This window comes from Carlito syrichta, unplaced genomic scaffold (assembly GCF_000164805.1).
Source record: "Carlito syrichta isolate Samal-C Ts95f unplaced genomic scaffold, Tarsius_syrichta-2.0.1 Scaffold304285, whole genome shotgun sequence".
Classification (NCBI taxonomy): Eukaryota; Metazoa; Chordata; class Mammalia; order Primates; family Tarsiidae; genus Carlito; species Carlito syrichta.
The window spans coordinates 40704-61987 of NW_007248381.1; the positions used below are offsets into that span (position 1 = coordinate 40704).

The 21284-nt window shown below is 35.8% G+C and overlaps 1 protein-coding gene across 1 annotated transcript in view; it reads right to left on the bottom strand.

Moving 5' to 3' along the window:
• The window catches only part of NBAS (neuroblastoma amplified sequence), a 230770-nt gene that overhangs the window by 39114 nt on the left and 170372 nt on the right, over positions 1-21284 (bottom strand). The window contains exon 23 of the mRNA XM_008059599.2: positions 15505-15700. Within this exon, the coding sequence (XP_008057790.1) occupies positions 15505-15700 (196 nt within the window). The remainder of the gene's footprint in view (positions 1-15504; positions 15701-21284) is intronic.

Below are 21284 nucleotides of genomic sequence, written 5' to 3' on the forward strand. Positions count from 1 at the left end.
GTCTTCTCTCTCTGTCTCTCTCTCTCTCTCCCTTGAGTTGGGGCCTAAGTCTGTCATCAAGGCTGGAGTGCAGTAACATGCTCACAGATCACTGTAGCTTCAACCTCCTGGGCTCAGGTGATCCTTCCACCACAGCCTCCCTAGTAGTAGCTGGGACTACAGGTATGTGCCACCACACCTGGCTAATTTTTTGAATGTTTGTAAAGACAAGGTCTTACTATGTTTTCCAGCTGGTCTCGAACTCCTGGGTTCAAGCAAACTTCCCGCCTCAGCCTCCCAAACTGCTGAGCATGAGTGAGCCACTGTGACTGGCTTCATCCTATTTTTTCACTCTAATCCTCACCTAACTCCCCACCCTTTGCTACCTATTAGTTATGTAACTTGGTATAAACAGCTTAGCCTAAGTCTCAGTTTATCTGTAAAATGTACTAATGATATCTACTTCACAGGGTTATGTTCATTCAACTCCATAAACATTTACTGAACATCTATTTTTTGTAGTGGAGATATAATGATCAGAAAGATGACCATGCAACTTGTGAGAATTCAGTGAGATAGCCTAATACATTAGATCTACAGATGATCTTCAACATACAATGTGGTTATGTCTTGATAAACCCATCACAAATTGAAAATGCATTTAATACACATATAAATCCATCATAAAACTGAAAAACTGTAATCCTGAATGGGTCCTATGAGGAACTCTGCCTGAATACCACACATTGAAAGGGATACTGTAGCCCGCCCCTGTTACTCTCAGCTTCAGTTCTAAACATTTTGCTCTAATCTACTCCTTGAACTGGTGCTTCCTAACCTCTAACTTGTCCATCTGCAAACTTTTACCTGTTCTGAGATGTAGAACTTCATGTGTTCCTTCAGGTGATCACAAATCTCTGCCTGCAGCAATCTGATTTACCCCTATCTCAAACAGCCCGTTCAATTCAACTAAGCTTCTTTTAATACAAAAGTCAAATGTTCTCCATGTTCATATAGATATGATTCAAAGAGAAGGGCAATTTCCATGAAAAGCAGATTGTGTACATCAGCAGTTAGAACAAATCAGTTGTCCTCATATATTGTGAGACATGAAAAAGAACATACAAAAAGCAGGCATTTTTTCCCCTCATTTTAAATGGTCACATAAAATCACATAAAGAAAGTTTTATTTAGTTGTTCTGCAAGCACAGTAACTTGGATATTTAAGAAAAGGCTTTAGCTCTACAGTAAATATTTGGCAAATGAATGTTCATTTATATTTTTAGCTTCGCACATGTTTAAGGTATGAATATATCATATTTTATGATCTCCACTTTAACACAGTTGAGTAATTGACTCGTGGTAGTTAAGAAAGCTTTTACTGTAACACTTTCAATTTGATAAAGGTCTTAGAAAACATAGAGTTTATAGTGCTATAAGAACAGAGAAGTAAACTTGAGCTCAGGAGCTCAGGAAAGGGGACAAGGTGACAGACGAGAAAGAATTTAAAGGAAGACTAGGATTTGGACGTGTGGTGGTGAGGGTAAAAAAAAAAGACTGGAAGAGATGAAGAAAGTCACTGAAGGCGTTCTGAGTAGTAGTTGTGGTAGGCGAAGGTGAGCTTTGGAAGAACGCTGGAACCAGAACATGAGAATGACTAAATGCTTAGTAGCACCAGGTATGTTCAAAACACCATGAATATTGACTTCACTTCCTTAGAGTTAGTAGGCAAGGGAGAAAATGTAAAAGGATGAAAAGACATCCCCATGATATCCTTCTTGAAAAGTTAAGAGAAGGGTATAGGACTAATATTTTTATGCCTACTATGTACAAATCACTATATTGGATATTTAATTTTTGATTCTTATTTATCACAGAAATCAAATAAAAAAACTTTTACCCAAAGATTACCTTTAAAACAGAAGAAACAACTTTCATATAAAAGGGATTTTAACAGGAATAAGAATTTAAGAGAAATAGGTATAACCAAATCCAACAAATCTAAGAAATTTTAGATTTCTCCTAGACATTTGATACAAAATGTGAAATAGGAAGTTCTTAGGCCAAAAAAAATCAAAGAAATATTTCATCAGTAGTCAGAGAAGAACTAAAAAAAAAATGCTCATTATATAAGACCACATATTTGAATGGTAAAGTTAACACACAAAAAATGCACAGACACCAGACCTCTATCAAAATAACCAGTTAACATGAAAGACCTTTGCTTTCTTCTTTTATGATCTTAGGAAGTATACTTTTGCCAGAATGTAAAATGGTGGTAGTGGTAGAGGTATTAGAGGTGATGAATCCAAAGACCTCCCAAACCTGTGATAGCTACAGTTTTGAACTATAGATAAGAATGAAACAGAGAGATAGCAACATTCACTAGAAATCCTTTATGGCTTATAGAGGAGAAATGTATGGAAGAAGGGGTGGTAAATTTGAGTATTTATCAATAAATGATGGGTGCTATTTATATTATCATCTGCATAATGTGTCAAACATAAAAAAGTAGAAAGCTGGATTTGTACTGTGATTCTGTCTAACAAGAATTATGTCTATGGACTAGACAGGACAGAAAAAGAATAGTGAGAAATATGTCCATTTTAAGAAAATGAAGTTGTGAGTTAACTTTTATCTCTTTTAAAAGTCTTATTTGAGCATTAAATACAATATTTGAAATGACTCTTAGGCATGCCTTCCACAAATTAGTAAAAATAAACTTGAAAGAAATCAAGAAAGGGAATGGCAGTAGTGGAAAACTCCTGGGCTGGGGGAGGAGGCACACTTCATCAGTAAGGGTAACCTGATCTCAGCCCAGGTGAGGTGGGGACCAAAGTGATGCCCAAACCTTACCTGTACAATGACCATTTGTACACCTAACCCAAATTGCACCCACAACTTTAAAATTAAAAAAATTTAAAAATTACAGTTTGGTTTTATTATTTTCTTCTCCCCAGGGAACAAGAAAGCAACATAATACTCCTTTTTCACATCCCTATCCCTTCCCCAGTGAGTATTAAGCAAAACCCTGGAGATGAAAATGTCTAATAGTTTACAGGCATCTGTATGGTTTATGACTATTCCATACTGACACTATTAACAAAACATCCTAGGATTTTAAAGGGCAAAACTCAAATGGGACTCAAACATAATATTTTTTCCCTTTCATCTCTCAAAGTGCTGTTTCTCTCCTAACTGAATTAGGTGACTTTAGCCTTCGTTGTAAGTCAATTTGTCAAGTAGCTGCAGCCTCCTTATCAGACTAGAGTCACTGTCCTTGAAAAAGTGAACCAAGTCACCTATTCTCAGTTGAAGACAGTTTTAACTTTAAATTTCTAGTAACTGCTGAAAATGAACACAAATATCTTAAATTGAGGCACCTCTCCTGAAATATGCATCTTCTTACAGGTATTGACAGTAGCTTATTTTATCTTCAGATATTTACAAATCAGAGATTAACTACAAACAGGCAGAGAATTATTGCTGGTGGTAGTGATATTAATTACCATACCCTATCTTCCATAAGAGTTGGTGAGCTGCTAAGCCTGCTTCTAAGAGATTCATGTGATGTCTCCTGATTTAAAGCTGCAAAGAAATGGTGCAATTCCTTTCATGAACACAATGAGGTCACATTGAGATGTCCTTGCATGCAGGGCTTCAAAAAACAAAAACAGATGAACAAACATAAAAACTTGTTTCAATACAAACACAGAAATATAAAAAGGCAACAGAGTTGACCTCTAGCAATTCTAGACCCCTTCTGTTAAAGCCTCTTCTTTAATAAGGCTTCAGGTGGCAAATGTTGGCTATTTTGTATCCACTGGATCTAGCCAATATCTTTGAGGAAGAGAACTCTGAAAAGACCAAAACCAGTCATAAGCTGTTGACTACCAACATCCTGTACCAAACAGTCTAAGCAATTTTTAGACCAGTGCCTGGCAAACAGTAGGTATTCAATAAATAGCATGACCACTAGTTATTGCTAATTATAGGACTAATGATCACTAATGTACACACAATACAAACAATATATAAATTATAATTTCATCTTCTTGTGGGTTTTTATGGACTTTAATAAATAGAAAATATAAAATTATGGAAATATAACTAATGTTTAAGCATTAAAAGTAAGGTATTGTTTTCTGGCTGATATTCCCATTTCTACATAACTGGAAAAATAGATGCAGGTATTGAGAGAATTTCATAAATATTTATCCTTGAAAAGCTTATGTTTAAAGAAAAATGTGTTGCTGAGACATTCTGAAGGTTCAAACAACCTTCCCTAGCCCATGCTAGGGTAAAAATATCTCCCATGTAGAAAGGGTGTCTTGACAAGAAGAAAAAGAATGAGAAATTGAATTCTTTCCTGTTTTTGGTTCTAGGTCTGGTCTTTGCCTCTCTCCTAAGGCAGGGTAGGAAAACAAGTGTCTGTTTGTAAACTGCTTGAGAATAAATGGTTCTCAACTGCCATAAAATGTCTCTCATAGGACACTACAAACACACCCTTAATGAAGAGAAACCCAATGAAAGAACATGAAGGTAGGTGAGCATATAAACATATATAAACATAAACAAACATATAAAAGAGGCTAGCAACTGCAATTCTGAACCATTTTTTATAGCACCCTACTTTAAAAAAAATTATGCCTCTAAACATAGAAATGACACAATAGAACATGCCATAATCATTCTTCCTAAGTGCTATTGTCAATTCAATATATAACACATATTTTAACATGGCTAAATGTAGTATTTTATGAAACACTTTAAAAACACATAACAGGAAAAATACTTTGTGCTAAAGTAAGAAGGAAGATTTTGCCTTATAATTTTTTCTCTAGAATATATAATCAATCATGCCATATGAACTTCTATAAATACTTAGTCTATCTATCTGAATGTCTGTCTGCCTGCCTATCTGCCTACCCACCCACCTACCTATCTATCTAACAAGGACTTGTTCTATCACCCAAGCTGGAATGCAGTGATGTGGTAATAGCTCACTGTAGTCTCAAACTCCTGAACTCAAGGGATACTCCCACCTCAGAATCCCAAGTAGCTGGGCTACAAGTTTGTGCCACCAAGCCTGGCTGATTCAGCAAAAAGAATAAAGCTGGTGGCATCACACTCCTAGACTTTACACTTTACTACAAGGCTACGTTAACCATAACAGCATGGTATTGGTACAAAAATACATACATAGACCAGTGTAATAGGATAGAGAACCTGGAAATAAAACTATAGACCTTTAACCAATTCATCTTTGACAAAGTCAACAGAAACTAACACTGGGGAAAGAAAACTCTATTTAGCAAATAGTTCTGGGGAAACTGGCTAGCCACATGCAGAAGAATGAAACTGGACCCCTATCAATCACTGTATACAAAAATTAACTAAAAAATGAAACAAAGACTAAAATGTGAAACCTCAAACTATAAGCATCTTAGAAGAAAATCTAGAGAAACACCTGCCTAGACATTCGCCTAGGCAATGGATTCATGGCCAAGTCCTCAAAAGCAAATGCAGCAAATATTAAAATTGACAAGATGGGACCTTATCAAGCAAAAAATTTTGGCAGAGCAAAATAAAGCATCAAGAAAGTGAAGAGAAAACCCACAGAATGGGAAAAAATATTTACACAATATGCATCCAAAAGAGGCCTAACATCCAGGATCTATAAGGAACTCAAGCAAATTGACAGGAAAAATAAAATAATCTCATTAAAAGTGGATAAAGAACATAAAAAGACATTCAAAGGAAGACATACAAGTGAAAAAATTCTAAGCCTCACTAATCATCAGAGAAATGCAAATAAAAACTACAATGAGATACCAGCTCACACTAGTCAGGATGGCTATAACCAAAAAGTCAAAAAACAAGTGTTGGCAAGACTCATGGAGAAAAGGGGATGCTTCTACACTGTTGGTGGGAATGTGAGCTAGTTCAACCTTTGTGAAAAGCAATCTGGAGATATCATCTCAAAGAACTAAAATAGAGCTACCATTCGACCCAGCAATCCTACTCCTGGGAATATACTCAAATTGCTCTACAAAAAATACATCTGCATGTAAATGGTTATTACAGCACTATCCACAATAGCAAAAACATGGAACCAGCCCAGATGCCCACTGAGGGTAAACTGGATAGAGAAAATGTGGTACATATACACTATGGAATACTGTGCAGAAAAAAAACCCAATGTCCTTTGCAGTAACATAGATGCAGCCAGAGACCATCATTCAAGGTAACTATCACAGAAACAAAAATGTGAATACTGCACATTCTTACTCATAAGTGAGCACTAAACCTTGAGCAAATAAGCACAAGGATGGGAACAATAGATGCTGGGGACCGCTAAAGGAGAAACCCAGGGAGGGCAGATAATGGACACCAAACCATCAATTTTGTATCATCTCCACCACTGGGGAGGGGTGGGGGGGTGAGGGTGATGGCTTTTCTGAAGCCCAAACCTTGTCTTCACTCAATATACTTATGTAACAAATCCTCACATGTACCCCACAATTCTGAAATAAAAAAATAAATAAACACATCTCTCTGAGCCTCACTGCTTTCACAGACAAAAATAAGGCAATGATACCTAACTACTAATATCAGATTACTTTGAGAATAATCTAGTATAACATAGTACAATGTATAACATAATGTATGACATAATACAACACACAAATATGTACACCTTGATAGGTATCTAATAATTTGTTAACACAGCCATTATAGTAGCTACTAGTATTGATAGTTCATTATTATATATCATTCTGCCACATCTTAGCATTGAGATATTATACAAATTTCATAACCACTCCAAGCCTATTTCCTCATGTGATTAATAGAGAAATAAGCTCACCTATGTCAGAGAGTAATTATAATGTTTAGATTAGTTGACATACATAGAAAGACTAATGTTAAGTCCACGAATGGCCCTCAGACACATGGAAACTAATAGTAAGTGGAACATCTCAGCTTAAGGGAAAACAGATTTTTTATTGTAGCTTCCTGAGTTTTTATTTTGACTCAAATTTTTTATTCCAGTTAGATATTACCTAGAGAGACTTCTGAGTAGTAGGAGAAAATGGCAACCAATGAGTTATGTGTCTACCTATACATTCTCCAAATATAAAACAGAATAACAAGAATAAATAAACATATTAAAAACCCACACATTCAGTACAATTATAGACCAAGAATATCCAAATTTCAAAATACCACAAGTAAAAGAAAAAACAAAAGACATTAAATCCCAGAGAATGCTCTCACATTCCATGTCAATGTTTCACATATTCAAAACAGGATACATAAAACTGAAATCAACAAGAATGTGACAAACCATACCAAAAAAATCCCTAACACTGAAGGAGGGGTGCGTGTTTCTGTATGAGAGAGAAAGAGGGAGAGACAAAATTAAGTAATGTTGGAAAAAAAGAGCAGTTTTTAGTACTATTACTCTAAGTCTAATGATAAAAAGAGTGCTACACAATATTATATTCCATCTAATATTTCCAAAATTACTTTATTTGTTCTCTACAATTGAGCAAATATTTACATATATCATATATTTATATATAATTGAGCCAATATATAGATATAATGAGACTCAAGTTTCTTACTGACAGAGAAAGGAGCTTACAAATAAGAAAAAGGGAAAGGCTAGATAAAATTTATAGTGTTGGACTGGAATCAGAAGTATCAATATGAAATCATGATTTCTAATGTATTTACAAATACAGAAAAAAATGTAGATATGTGTGTATTCATATATATATGTGTGTGTGTGTACATATATATATGTGTATATATATACATTTACCAGTTTTGTCCTCTTAGAGGATCTAGAAGCTATGACACCACACTAGTCAATAAGTACACCCAGCACCCAAGCATTGGCTCTAAACACCATTCCTCAATAAAAAGTACCAAGCCTCTTTGAAATCAATGACTGAATCCAGGACTGGGTAGCAAAAGTACAAGAGGATTCACAAACATCATGTGGTAAAGTAAAGAAGTATTCCAGAAAAGATGGGTATACATCATTTGGACAGAAAGTAAAGAATTATTCCAGAAATGATGGGCACACATAAAAAAAGAAAACGTGAAGGGAATTCCCAGTGCCCATCTCTAAGATCATTTGAGCAAAACATAAATAATGATAGTAGTCAATTATAACTATAGAACAAAATGAGAATCCTTGAGCTCATACTGATATAACTAAATAACTAAACAAATAAATGAATAAGAGGAAGAACAAATGGCAGGAAAAACATCCCACCATTTTGACCAACACTACAGGCAATAATTATCTCAGGCAATAATAAACAATTTATGCTAAAATTAATAGATGAAAGTATCATGCAAATCATGATATTCACACAATCTCAAAGTTTCTCCCCACAAGATACTTATTAATTGCAAGGGGGAAATGATAATATTAAAGGAAAGAAATATGGTGATACCACCTCAGTCAGGTAATGGAAGTGAACATTACTAGTAAAGGAACAAACCAACACCACGCATCACAGAAAATGCGTGGAGAAGAACACAACATCACTTCTGAGGTATTCTGGCCAAAAATGCAAAACTTGAATATTTGACAAAGTCAAATTGAGAAACTTTTACAAAATAATTTGGCCAGTCCTCTTTAAAAAATGTCAAGGTAATAAAAGAAAAAAAAAGGAGCTGTTGCAAGTAAAGGAGACTAGGAGACATGACAATTAAATGCAATGTGTGACCTGGGTTGGATGTGAATCAGAAAAAAAGACACTAGTGGGACAACTAACAATACATGAGTTAGATGTAAAATAGATCATAGTATTGTAATAATGTTGGTTTTGGTCATCTGAGATGTTAACATTTTGTGAATCTGAGTAAAAAGCATAGGGAATTTGTTGTACAATTTAAACTTTTTTTGTAAATCTGAAATTTCAAAATGAAATATTAAAAATATAAAGTGTTATCCCCAGTTACTCCATTTCTCTTACCATTGGCCAACATTCACATACTTTTATTTTTCCTGTCTAATTTTTAAATTTTCCTTTAACTCTTCTCTCTAATCCATAAGACCAAAGAGACAATACTGTTATACAACACGTTAACTAAAGACCATCACTGCTGAAGTTATTACACCTCTAAACAAATGGCATGTGGACATAATTATTCCACTACAAAGTCCAGCTGAGACCTGACCTGAACCTGAAGGGCATCAGGACAGCTTCTGAGCAAACCTCATTCAGTGACATTTGCTAAACTCAAGTTTACGTCCTAGGAATTGGTCACAGTCAACTAAGACACATTAAGGCTATGAAGAAAGGTTGCTTATGTGAAGAGGATAAAGAGAGCTTCCCTATATGTCCACTCCTACTCGCCTCCCAAAATATGGTTCATAATGATGTCTATGAAATGTGTGTCATTCTCCACAAAACAAGCCAAGGAGCACCACTTCCTTCCTGGTAACGGAAGCAAAAATGAAGACCATCAAACTTTACCTCAGCCCCTCCACATCTAAGCAGTCACCAAGATCACTGATATTAACACTCTCTTTTCTACTCTCTTCTACCTTCACAGCTAGAACCAAATTCAGGGCTGGGTTTAGGCAGCAAGTCCACTGCCTTTGGCAAGCCTGCAGCCAAACCCCTCCAGCCCATCATTCATGCAGAGGTCAGGTGGCTTCTACCAAAACACAGATCTGATCACATGGCTTCTATGACAACAGCATGTTGCTTAGCATCATCAAAGTAAAACCTGAGCACAACACTTGATGCTCCCCCAAATCTGGTATGCTTCTTTCCACTTTCAACCCTTGGTGGCTTTTGCCTTCATACCATATACCAGCTGGGCTGGCCTCAGTTCAAGCAGCACCTTCTCAGAGCAGTCTTTCCTCACTGCCTCCAGACAGAGAGACGACATGCCTTCCCTTGACACCTGGGCACTGTGCAGACTCCCATCACAACACCTAAACCCTTTAGGGCATTTACTTCTTTTCTTATAGATCTATGTCTTCCACTGGTGTATGCAGAGGCTCCACACCAATGAGGTCCATTTACCTGGACTGGGATTAGAGTTTTACATGTGTTATCCCATTTAATCCTTGTAATAATTGTGTATTATATACATTTTATAGACAAGGAAACTGAGGCTGCGAGAGAGGTTACTGACTCAAGTGCACAGAACTAGTGAGGGGTGAAACTGGGATTTGAATACAGGTCTGTGTGGCTCAGAGTTTGGCACAATGCATGGCAAATTATATACACGATGGATATTTCACATATTGCTCTGTTCAAACAACAGTTCTAAGGCATAGCATTTTTTAATATTTTAATTAAGCAGTAGTTAACATATACAGTGCTATATATTGAGGCAGTCACAATGACAATTGCTAAAAGATGAAGCAATGCTTTCTGTCCAATCAAATCCAATCCAAGTAAAGTCACAGTGGGAAGAGGAAAAGGTCACGCTTTATGTAGCCCAATGTTACTCAAATATTAAGCTGAATACATAGTATTTCCATGGCAAACAGGAAGAAGTGTAGCATAGGAACAAGAACACAGGCTTTGGCAACAGAACTGGGTTTGAAATTCACATGTCACCTTAAATTGGTCCTATGACCTCATTTAAAAGAGAAAGGATAGCAACTACGCTGCAAGACAGTTTTAAAGATTAATGTGCACATAGTACACATTCCAAGGTTCCCCTTTCTTCCCTAATGGTGCCAGTGATGAGAGGGCAAATCTTTAAAGAAAAGAACCCATTGTTCATAAAGATCAACTCTCAACATCTTCAAATATTTGCAGGACCAATTAATGTGGATGCTCTCTCAACTTTAATCATCTTGGGGAAAAAGGTACACGGAGATCTTCTAACATTGTGAGTATCTTGCTCATATCTGGACAAACATGCTTGGAACTTGTTTGCTTCCATATGAGCAGCAATTGGTTGACCAGAAAAACTGTCAGTAAAGTATGGCAAGCTAATATAAAACAGTGTCAATATAAAGCACCAGGCCACTCAGTAAGGAAATCTTCCTGTTAGTCCATGCACATCACTTTGCTTGCATGTTGGGTGAAGCACCATGGTCTAGTCCTGCATCGTTAATGGCAAGAACATCAGAATGGAAGTCAGGAGTCCTGAACCTGTCTTTTTATGAGTAACCTTGGACAAGTTTTTTAAAGATTTAATATTCATTTATTCAAAAATATTTATTGTCTACAAGATCCCTGTTCTCATGGAATTTATATCCTAGTGGAAAAAGAAAGATGTCATATAATAAACAGACAAACATAAGCATAGACAGGGAGAACCAGAGATAGTGGTAAGTAATTTGTAGAGATTTAAGACAGTAATAAAACAGATTGTGACTGAGTGGATAATTCAGGCTATATAGTCATTTTAGAAAAGGTGACATTTAAGTAAAACATGAGGAAGTAATATCTCCTTTTTGGACATCCATATCTTTTTTTTAATAAAATATGGGTGAACTGGGATGCTTTTGAAAATCTCTTCTAGTTCTAGAATTCTGTGATTTTGTGCCTATTGGGAATGTATTACACGTATGTGTGCACACCTATTTTTAGCTTCAAACATTATTCTATATTTGGTTAAGCAAATCATGTCAGTGAGTCTTAGCTTTGAAGACATTTAAGGTAACAGTAAATTATTTGTAAGAAACTAAATACAGTTTTGCTTACTGGACTTTTGTTACTATTCTTCCAATTCTGTCTGGCAGAGAAGTGCATATTTTGTTAATGTTTTGGCAAATATAACCAAACTAGTTTCTGAACAGAAGGGTTAATATGTCATTGAATATTTCAAAGTAGACAAAATATGTGAATTTGTAATAAGATTAGAAGTTGTCTTAAACTAATTCTTTTGGTGATCACTTACAACCACAAATTCAGACATATGGAAATTTTAAAAGGCAAAACTCTAAGCCACATGTTCTCTTTTACATAAAAATTGGGGAAAAAAGTTCGAGGTGATGAGGTATGGCATTTTTTTTTAAGGAAACATCAGTATTTTGACCCATAATTTTCACGCGCCAGTTAACTAGAAAATTACAAACGCTGAAAAACTCAGATAAACTGTACTGAGGGGATTAACACAATACATTCATCCCCTTCCCCTACCCTCACGTCTCCCTCTTCCTCCCGCCCACACCAAGCTGGGGCACATATCTGGAATGAAAACGAAAGCCTCTTGAACTGTTGAAAAATGAGGGTCTCTGAATTTTTAATTCTGTTAACTAATCATTAGAAAACTAGAAATTGCTATTTCTCTGAGAACCAGTGAGGTGGCAGGCACCACAGACTGTGTTTAATTTTGCAGGAGCTGGCTGGTTTCCCAGCAACACATTGATTTGTGGGGCCACTACTTTGGGCACCTCGAGGATAATTAAATATTAAGTCCCTCTTTGATGTATGCAAAGTCTGCCTAAGAGGATTACCAGCCACAGTGAAGGTAGCAGTCCCACATTTTTTGGTAATTGAACATTGCAATACCATTATCTATTCTTATCCCTACTCTGTAAGAACCCGTCTCTATCCTTAATATTACCTTAAGTACCTCTGAGAATGAAGAAGGGGTTAGGGAGAAAGAGTAGAAAATGAGAGCTCATACAGTCCACACTTTGGGACTGTCTAGATGTTTGGCATATGGAGCTGAAGTGTGCAGTTTAATGTGCATGAAATAAATGACAGTTGAAGTGAGCACACCATCCTCTAACTAGTTCTATATGACATCTTTCTTTTTCCGCTAGGATATAAAGTCCATGAGAACAGGGATCTCACGGACAATAAATATTTTTGAATAAATGAATATTAAATCTTAAAAAAACTTGTCCAAGGTTAGTCATAAAATGACAGGTTCAGGACTCCTGACTTTCAGTCTCATGTTCTTGCCATTAACCCATTTTATACACCAAGCAGTAAAGGCACACGGTTTAAGAATCTTCCCCCAAATTATACAACCAGTATCAGAGGAAAGGTGGAGACATACATATATATATCCGCTAGTGCCCTGGTCTTTCTATGCCCTAGTGAAAGGCGAAAAACAATAATTTAAATGATAATTTATACGGTGGGCAAATTCTGTAATATCCAGAAGTTGTGTTACCATTCTAAACCCATAGTTCATCTGCATTTATTCTCCAAGTAACAAGAAGTTATTTACAATTATAAGACATATTGCCCCCAATCAAATTTGCTTGTCTTTCAAAATAGATTTTGAATCAGCAAAGCCAGGCAGACATAATTTCTGAAGAAGGAGGGAGAGACATTCACTGACTTATTTCTTGGAGGAGACTATAGCTGTATACATCATTAAGCCAGTATGGTAAATTTCTTATTTCTATTACCAAATATTTAAGAAACCCAGATCATTAGTTGCCAAGAATAGGGAAACTGCTCTTATATAAGGGGAAAACAGAGGGGAGAGAAAATAAAAAGGGTGAAGGGGACATGAGATGACTTGCACTAGGGCAATTCAGAGATTCTTAGGAGAGATATTTCCCAGAGGGCCTGAAAAAGTTTGTATCATCACAGAGAAAATACTGGTGAAAAGTGGAGTTACACAGAGATCTGGCGAATGAGAAAAGAGTCTGCACGCAAAACAATAAAGTCAAGTCAGTTTAGAAAAGTGTCTGAAAAACTGCCTTAAGTCCTACTTTCGAAAAAAGTCAAGCTATAAGGAGACTAAAATATCAGCGATATTCAGAAATCATATAAAAGTTACAACTTGTTCCATGAGTAATCAGAACCATGAGAAAAGCTTAAAAGAAGAAATAGCCATAATATTTATGAAGAGTCCAAATATCAAAGTGCATGTTCCAGTGTCTCAACATGACAGAAAAGATGGATATTTCCCCCTTTTCCTAGTTTCTGCACTGTTTTGTAATATCTTCAGTATATAGAAATGACAAAAAATAAAGTGACACTCCAACCAGAGAAATCAGCCTCATGATCCTGGCAGGAAGATGAAATTGAGCAAGGCTGAGAAGATTGCAAGTGGAGGTTGTGTCAGGAAAGCACCTAACTGTAGCTATGTTCATTTGCTTCTGGACGAGTCAGAACCTTAAAGTTCCACATGGCAAAAATAACGTGACTTAATTTAGGGTTTACCTCAGGAATGCTACATGAAACTTCATGCTTGCTGAAAACAAGCACACTTCTAACTTCTATGTACATGGGATGTAGTTTATAGACTATCATCTCTGTGTTTCTAGACTGTTCTTTAAAGAGGCTGCAGGTAGTCTCTTGATATAATTCTAGGAAAAGTGTTGAGACAGAATATGTTAAGGTAATAGTGCTTCAGAGAGAGTATTATTCTGATATTACTGACTTTAATTATAATCTATTTCAGTGATTTGACAAGACTGAAGAATCTTTGATAGATCCATCTTTTTAAATCTCAATTTATCTAACTCTGAAGAATAAACAATGGTATTTACCTATTTATCTTGTGAGAGAAAATAAGAATAATAAGATAATAATTATGAGGATATCTGAGATGAATCCCAAGATATTCTTAATATTTAATCCATTTTAAAAAGAAATTCATTGTTCTTTAGATGCAATAAGCATATACATTATCAACAAAGCTTAGCGATCAGAAGGTAGATGGAGTTAGAGTCAGACTTCTAGGAAACTCTTTTGCCATTAACATTATCTGAGAAGTTCTGGTTTCTAACATTTATTGAGATAATTGCCTGCACTGCATGCTAAAGCACTTGACTGATGTTTCCAACTCCTGGACCCTATGTTTTCAGGGTGTATCAATTTAGAATTTAAATCAAACTCCCACAGTCATCATATTTCTCTGACTTTGGAATTAGCACTTCTATTTATTCAATCAACAAGAATTTAAGTTCTGAGTATGTGTACAGGATATTTAGAAGGATTCAGGAGGTGGTAAGTGCATCACATAGGGTTATAGGGTTTTCATGGTGGTGGGGAGACAAAACTTTTAAAACTAATGAACAAATACATAAATCTTAAAAAGGTTCAATTAAGCTTGCAATAGTCAGGAAAGGTTCTAGAGAGAATATGGACTGAGTGAGCCTTGAAGAATGGTATGGAGAAACTAAGATCTTGTATCTCTGTTACATTATGTCCATCTAACTACAGAGGAAAAAGGAAGGTATTTTAGTGCCTGGGCAGAGGATGAAATAAATGAATTAGCAAAACCGCACACTGCATTTCCATCTACATCTGCTTTTCTCTGGGAAAAGGCTGAGCCACCATAATTAATTGATACTGTGAACCATCCTATTACCTATAAAGAGAAAACTAATGAACACAAATTCAGTGAGTGAGACATCATCTACTACACATATGCATGTTCAAATATATGGAAAAATAAAAATAAACTTCATTGCAAATATTCAATTACTAATTATTAAATAGTTGAATTGATAAACAAACTGGAAAGTTTGCATTACCAAGTCGATTATTCAGCTGAAAGTAATCAAGCATTGGCCTCTCTTTATTGTTAATAAGGAATACCTTCAGTCAGACTTACCTGTCTCTGGGGCCAAGAGGCTTTAAGAATGGCTTCTGTTCTAAAGAACACAAGGAGCTTGCTGTCCTCCTCAGTCAGGTGAAATGACTGCCCCAAAATCTGCAGCACGTGAATGCGTGGCCGCACTGGCCAGGTATCATCAGCACAGAAAGGCCGCAGCCACTCTAGCAGGTCCTCAGACGAAACCAGCTCCTCTCTGCAGGGCAAAATCCAGGGCAGATGTAAACTAAGTTGTTTTCCCCCTTCCAGTAACCAAATGTGGTCACTGATCTAAATACTTGTTTGTTGGATGACTTTATTTATTTTCCTTTTGAGAGTAAAAATTTTGGTTTTTATGTAGCATTCAGCAAACCATATTAGGTATTTTAAAACTACATGAAATAAATGCAATTTTTAAACAGTATCATATTAAAATGAGCTATACAAAGTAGATAAAAATAATCATTAATCAATATGTCCTTAGCTAGTTTATTTCTTCTACAAAATTTAATAAGTAGTAAGGTTTATTTCTATTAATGATATACTAATAGCGCCAAGTACCATTCTAGTAATTTTATATATACTATTACTAGTTGACAATAATTATGCAAAATAGGTATCATAAATTACATTTTATAGGTGAAGAAACAGATTTCAGAGAAGTGATATGCCTACACCTGCTAACAATAGATAGTACAGTATGATCCCAAAGCTCAAGTTCTTTCTCCCACATTTCCCTGGTAATAACACTTTCAGTATGTGGTTAGAATATAAAATTTTATACTACTCTAAAAATAAAATATAAATGTTTGGTTATTATAGGATGGTGAAGTCTAAAAGAATTCAGAAAAGAGGACAGTTTGTACAACGTTCTGTCCAGGATTGGACTCTCTTCTCTTGCAATCCCAAATGGATCATCTCAGAAAAAGAACTAATTTGATGATGTCAGTGAACTACCATTGGTGACTCTTAAAGGGTTATCCACATAGAAGACACTCTCCCACAAAGGCCTAGAGAACTATTCTAAAGGACTGAATTATACAGGTTTTGTTGTAACCAGATGCTTATAAGGTGCTTAGCTATAAACCACCTAGAAGGAATCCTAGACTAACCTACCTTAACCCAATTTCATACCCTAACAAGAATATATACTTTTTTTGAAAACTTCTGAGAAGAATAAAATTCTACAACACCACTGAGAATGTCTCTTAGTGTCTATTCTTTAACATACTTGTCAAATGCTATATTATGGCAATTTAAATTAAAAGACAGAATTATCTGTATTTAAGAATAAAGAAAATATAAAATATTGTAGATAATGGGCTTAAGCATTTTCTAGTAATTTGTTAGTTTTTACCTATAAACATCCTTAATATTTATCCAGAAATTTTAAAAAATCAGGGTGCAAAAAAGTAAAATGAATGTTACCAACGTTTTCTGGATATTTACATTTTGCAAGGTGACCCTATGATTCCTGGTCCCATCCTTTCCTAAGAACTCTAGACAAAAATCATGAATGCTATCATTTTCATTTTATAGTTAAGTAGACAAAAGTCCCAAAAGTGTATCTCCCGAAGGCTGTGAAACCAAGATAATGTATACAATGCACATAGTAAATTACATGACACAGATAAAGTGCTTAATAAATACTAACCATCATTGTCATAATCATCATCATCATCATAATTATTATTATTAGCATCATCAAAGCACTATAGTTTGTGCTTAATGATACAGAGATAAAAAATTCTATGGTCTCTGCCTTCAAAAACTAATAATACAATGGAACGGAAAGATTTAAAAGTGATTATTAGCCAAATTACTAATATAATATAAATGTGAAAAATTGTTTTGGAGGAAGAATGAATAGAATCAGGGAAGGCATCATGAGGACGTGCCATCTGAACAGGAACACAAAACATAAGTAGGATGTATATAAATGAAAATGTGGAAAAATATAATCCACACAGAGAACAGGAAAGAAAAAAAGTGAAAGATTTCAAAAGACATAGATTGTTCAGGGAGAGACTGTAGCTTGGTTGTGTGGGTGGTAAATTAGAGGAGAGGGAGCGAGGGAGGGTAGGCTTTCTCACCAGGTAACCGAGAGACTGAGTATAAGCTGAAAAGGCAGTGTGGTTAACTCTTGGAAAGCACTGGCTCTGGAGGAGTCAGGCCAATTCAGTTCCCAGATTTACCACTTCCTGCAAGTGTCACTTTGACCAAGAAGTTACTTAACAGTTCAGAGCCTCAGTTTACTTATTTGTAAACTGAAGAAGAATAAAAATACCCTCCTCATGGGTTTGTTGAGAATTAAACAGAAACATAAAATAGGATAGTAAATGCAAAGCACATGATACAATTCCTGGCCTGTAACTAAATACTTTAATTAAAGGTGAACTTTATTATTGAGGACATCTAGTCTTTGGGGGATGAAATGGGAATGGCGGAGGGTTTCTGAGCAGTGAAACGTCAAAATCATGTTAGTGATTAGAGAAATGTGCAGGCTGAGGCAGACTCAGGCCCTGTTGGTGGAGGCCTGAAGCTGTTTAATTCAGGAGGAAAGGAGCTTAAAGCCCACTTTTGGCCATGAGTCCTAGCTAGTTTCACCTACTATGAAGCGGATTTTTTGACCCTCAGACTCATGTGCCAAAAAGATGAGTAGGATTAGCTAGAATGTGAGGAAGCTGGTGTCATGAAGACCAGCGGGAAGTTATAACAATAACCAAAACCCTGAATATGAAGAATAAGAATGAAAACAATATTAACATCTAAAGGCTTTCTCTGTGCTATGAGTTACATTACTTCATCATAAGTATCTTTTCATGTATACTCTTATCATCTCCAGTTTTTAGCTGAGGAAACAATCTTTGAGAGTTCTGATAACTTGTCCAAGGTTACACAGTCAATAGTGGCACCAATATTTGAACTTGGACTATCTGACTGCCTTGTCAATTACTAGACAATGCTACTGAGCCAAACAGGCATATTCCAGAACACCGTGGCAACAGAGTAAAGTTATTCAGATACTGATGCAATATAGAAAGATTATTACCGTAATATTTTTCCAAGTTATTAAATTTGGTTAGCTCCTTTTTCATTAGAACTTATTGTGCAGTTAATAATATTTGACATCTTGGAGGAACATGCTCTCGTTTTTTATTAATAGTTCAAACACATAATAAAATTATGAAAATTCATTCCTAAAATAGAAGCACTGTGTTCTAGAAGCACCATGTCCTAGATGAGTTTCACTGTATACCCAATGCAAATATTGGTGCTAAGACTACACAAAAATGATAGGCAGCTCTCTAGAAAAAGCTGTCAATGACATTGACTAGACACTATCTCCTCAAGTTTTTAGCTATAAAGTAGTTTACATTTTAATTTCAAATTTAGTTTGTAGAACTTGTAGTCACTCTCATGGTTCGACAACACACACACATACACACACACACACACACACACACACACACATCCAAGAGGGAAAACAGAGAGCAAGAATGAGGATAAGATGTTAACACCTAGTAAATCAAGGGGAAGAAGATATATGTTTATTAAAAAATCCTTGTAACTTTTCTGTGGGTTTGAAATTTTTCAAGATAAATAGGCAAAAAATAAGCAATTATGATTTTTATAATGTAGAAAACCAGAATGGGAAGAAGGAAAATGATTTCATTTCTAGTCTTTTGTGATGGCAAGGAAAGGATCTAATGAGGAAGAATAAATGAGAACACTATTTCAAAATATATTTACTTCATATGTTTTCATATATAAAGGCTATATAAGTGATTTTAAAAAGTCATAAAATAGTTAAAAGGGAAAATCTCTGATCGTTTCACTATATACGCACAGGCAATTGCTTCCATTTTTTTCCTGGAATAGGGATTGGGTAGGGGATATTATACTGCATAGAGTAATTTAGGACACTTTTTAAAAAAAATAACTAATAAAGGAAACACACTCACACAATCAGTTTTGGTTCAAAAGATGAGTCATCTGGAATATTTAAGGCGCTCTATTAACAGGAAAGAACAACAGCAGCAAAAGTGACAACAAATAAATGTTCATGACATGACTACTTGAGACTGCGATAATCTGGGCTGGGATGAGTATTCACCTACATTTCCCTAAATGTAATGTAGCATGGCAGGACATTCACAAAAGAACAAAGGAATTGAAAGAAATGTCAACCAAACAAAGGCAATAACTGAATCAAAGCAAAAAGATTTTAAGAATATAAATGAGCTAATCCTTGAAAAGAGCTTTCAGATTCCGCATGACATACATATACAAAGATACTCAAACATAAATTTAAGTAGTTAAGGTACATTAAAAGAGATAGGAACACATTTTATAAACCCTGATGCCTTAATCAAAAGAAAATCATTGCTCTTATTTGAGAATGCAAAAAAAGAATGTATTCAAACAAGAAAACACACACCTTTGAGATTTCTTATAGATAGAAGTGTCATATAATTTGAATGCCTGAAAAGAAAAGAAAGTCACTTCATCCAGCCTTCTATAATGACTGGAGGTAAACCAGAAACCAAATTTTGGGGTTGACTTACATAGTAGATGCCAATGTTTCAAAATTGAAAAATGTCATACACACAAACATAGAATCAGGATTTTCCAGGTTTTGTTAAAAAAAAAAAACCCAAAAACTGGATGGTATGAACACAGTGGCAACAACAGGCTGGGGCCAAGGCAGTAGTCACCTCTCTTAAACAATGCCTACATGAACTTTCTAGTTCTCCTTGGGCTCTACCACTGCCACCCTCCTCTGAATCCCAGTCTAGCTCACTCATTCCATTACCTTCCTGGCCTCTCCATAGGAGAAGAGTTTGCAAGCTCTAGTCTGCATGATGCTAGAGAAGGAAGGAAGGGAGGGAGGGAGTAAAGGGGAGGGAAGGAGAAGAAAAAAGAGGAAGATGGAAGAAGGGAAGGAAGGAAATAGGAAGAAAGAAAAAGGGAAGGGAGAAAGGAAACAAGAAAGAAAGGAAGAAGGGAAGTGAAATAAAATGAAAGAAGGAAGAAAGGAGGGGGGAAGGAAGGAAGGAAGAGAGGGAGGGAGAAAGAAAACAGAAAGGAAAGAACGAAGGGAGGAATGAAGACAGGGAGGGCGGAAGAAAGGAAAGGAGAAAGAAGGGAGGGAGGGAGGGAGAGAGGAAGGTAGGAATGAAATAGGGAGGGAGGGAGGAAGTGAAGGAGCGAGCAAGTAAACATAAGACAGATAACAGTTAGGGACACAAGTACTCATATCAGTGTAGGTCCCTTGCCTCAGTTAATGAATTGATCCATATACTGTGCACACTTTCCTCACTGCACACTGAGCTGGGTGGGGTAAATATTTTCCAGGAGTAAATGTCTTCTATTTGTCAGCTCCTGTGTAACCGTCAGGGGCAACTGGCAAGGAATAAGAGATAACTGCAAATAAATGAATGTGTACAGTGTTAATGGCATTGCGGTAAAATAAAAAGTGTGACTTAAAAATTAATAATTCTAATATATTAAAATAAAAATTCCTAGCTAGATAGGTAATCATTTTGGTATGCAAACAACTTCAATCTCAAATCTTGACCTCTTTGGGTGCTCTCAAATATATGCCAATCCAGAATATCTTCCTGGGCTTCACTTATCAATGAAAGCATGGACACATCTTGCTATAACAAGGAAAGGACGGCTGCTGGCTAGTCATAAATGTGGCCTGAAATGACCCAAGAAATATTGCAGTGAAAGTTATGGATCCCCATGCTGGTTTGTGTCCATAGCTTTCAGGCAGGCTCAATATTACAGAACAG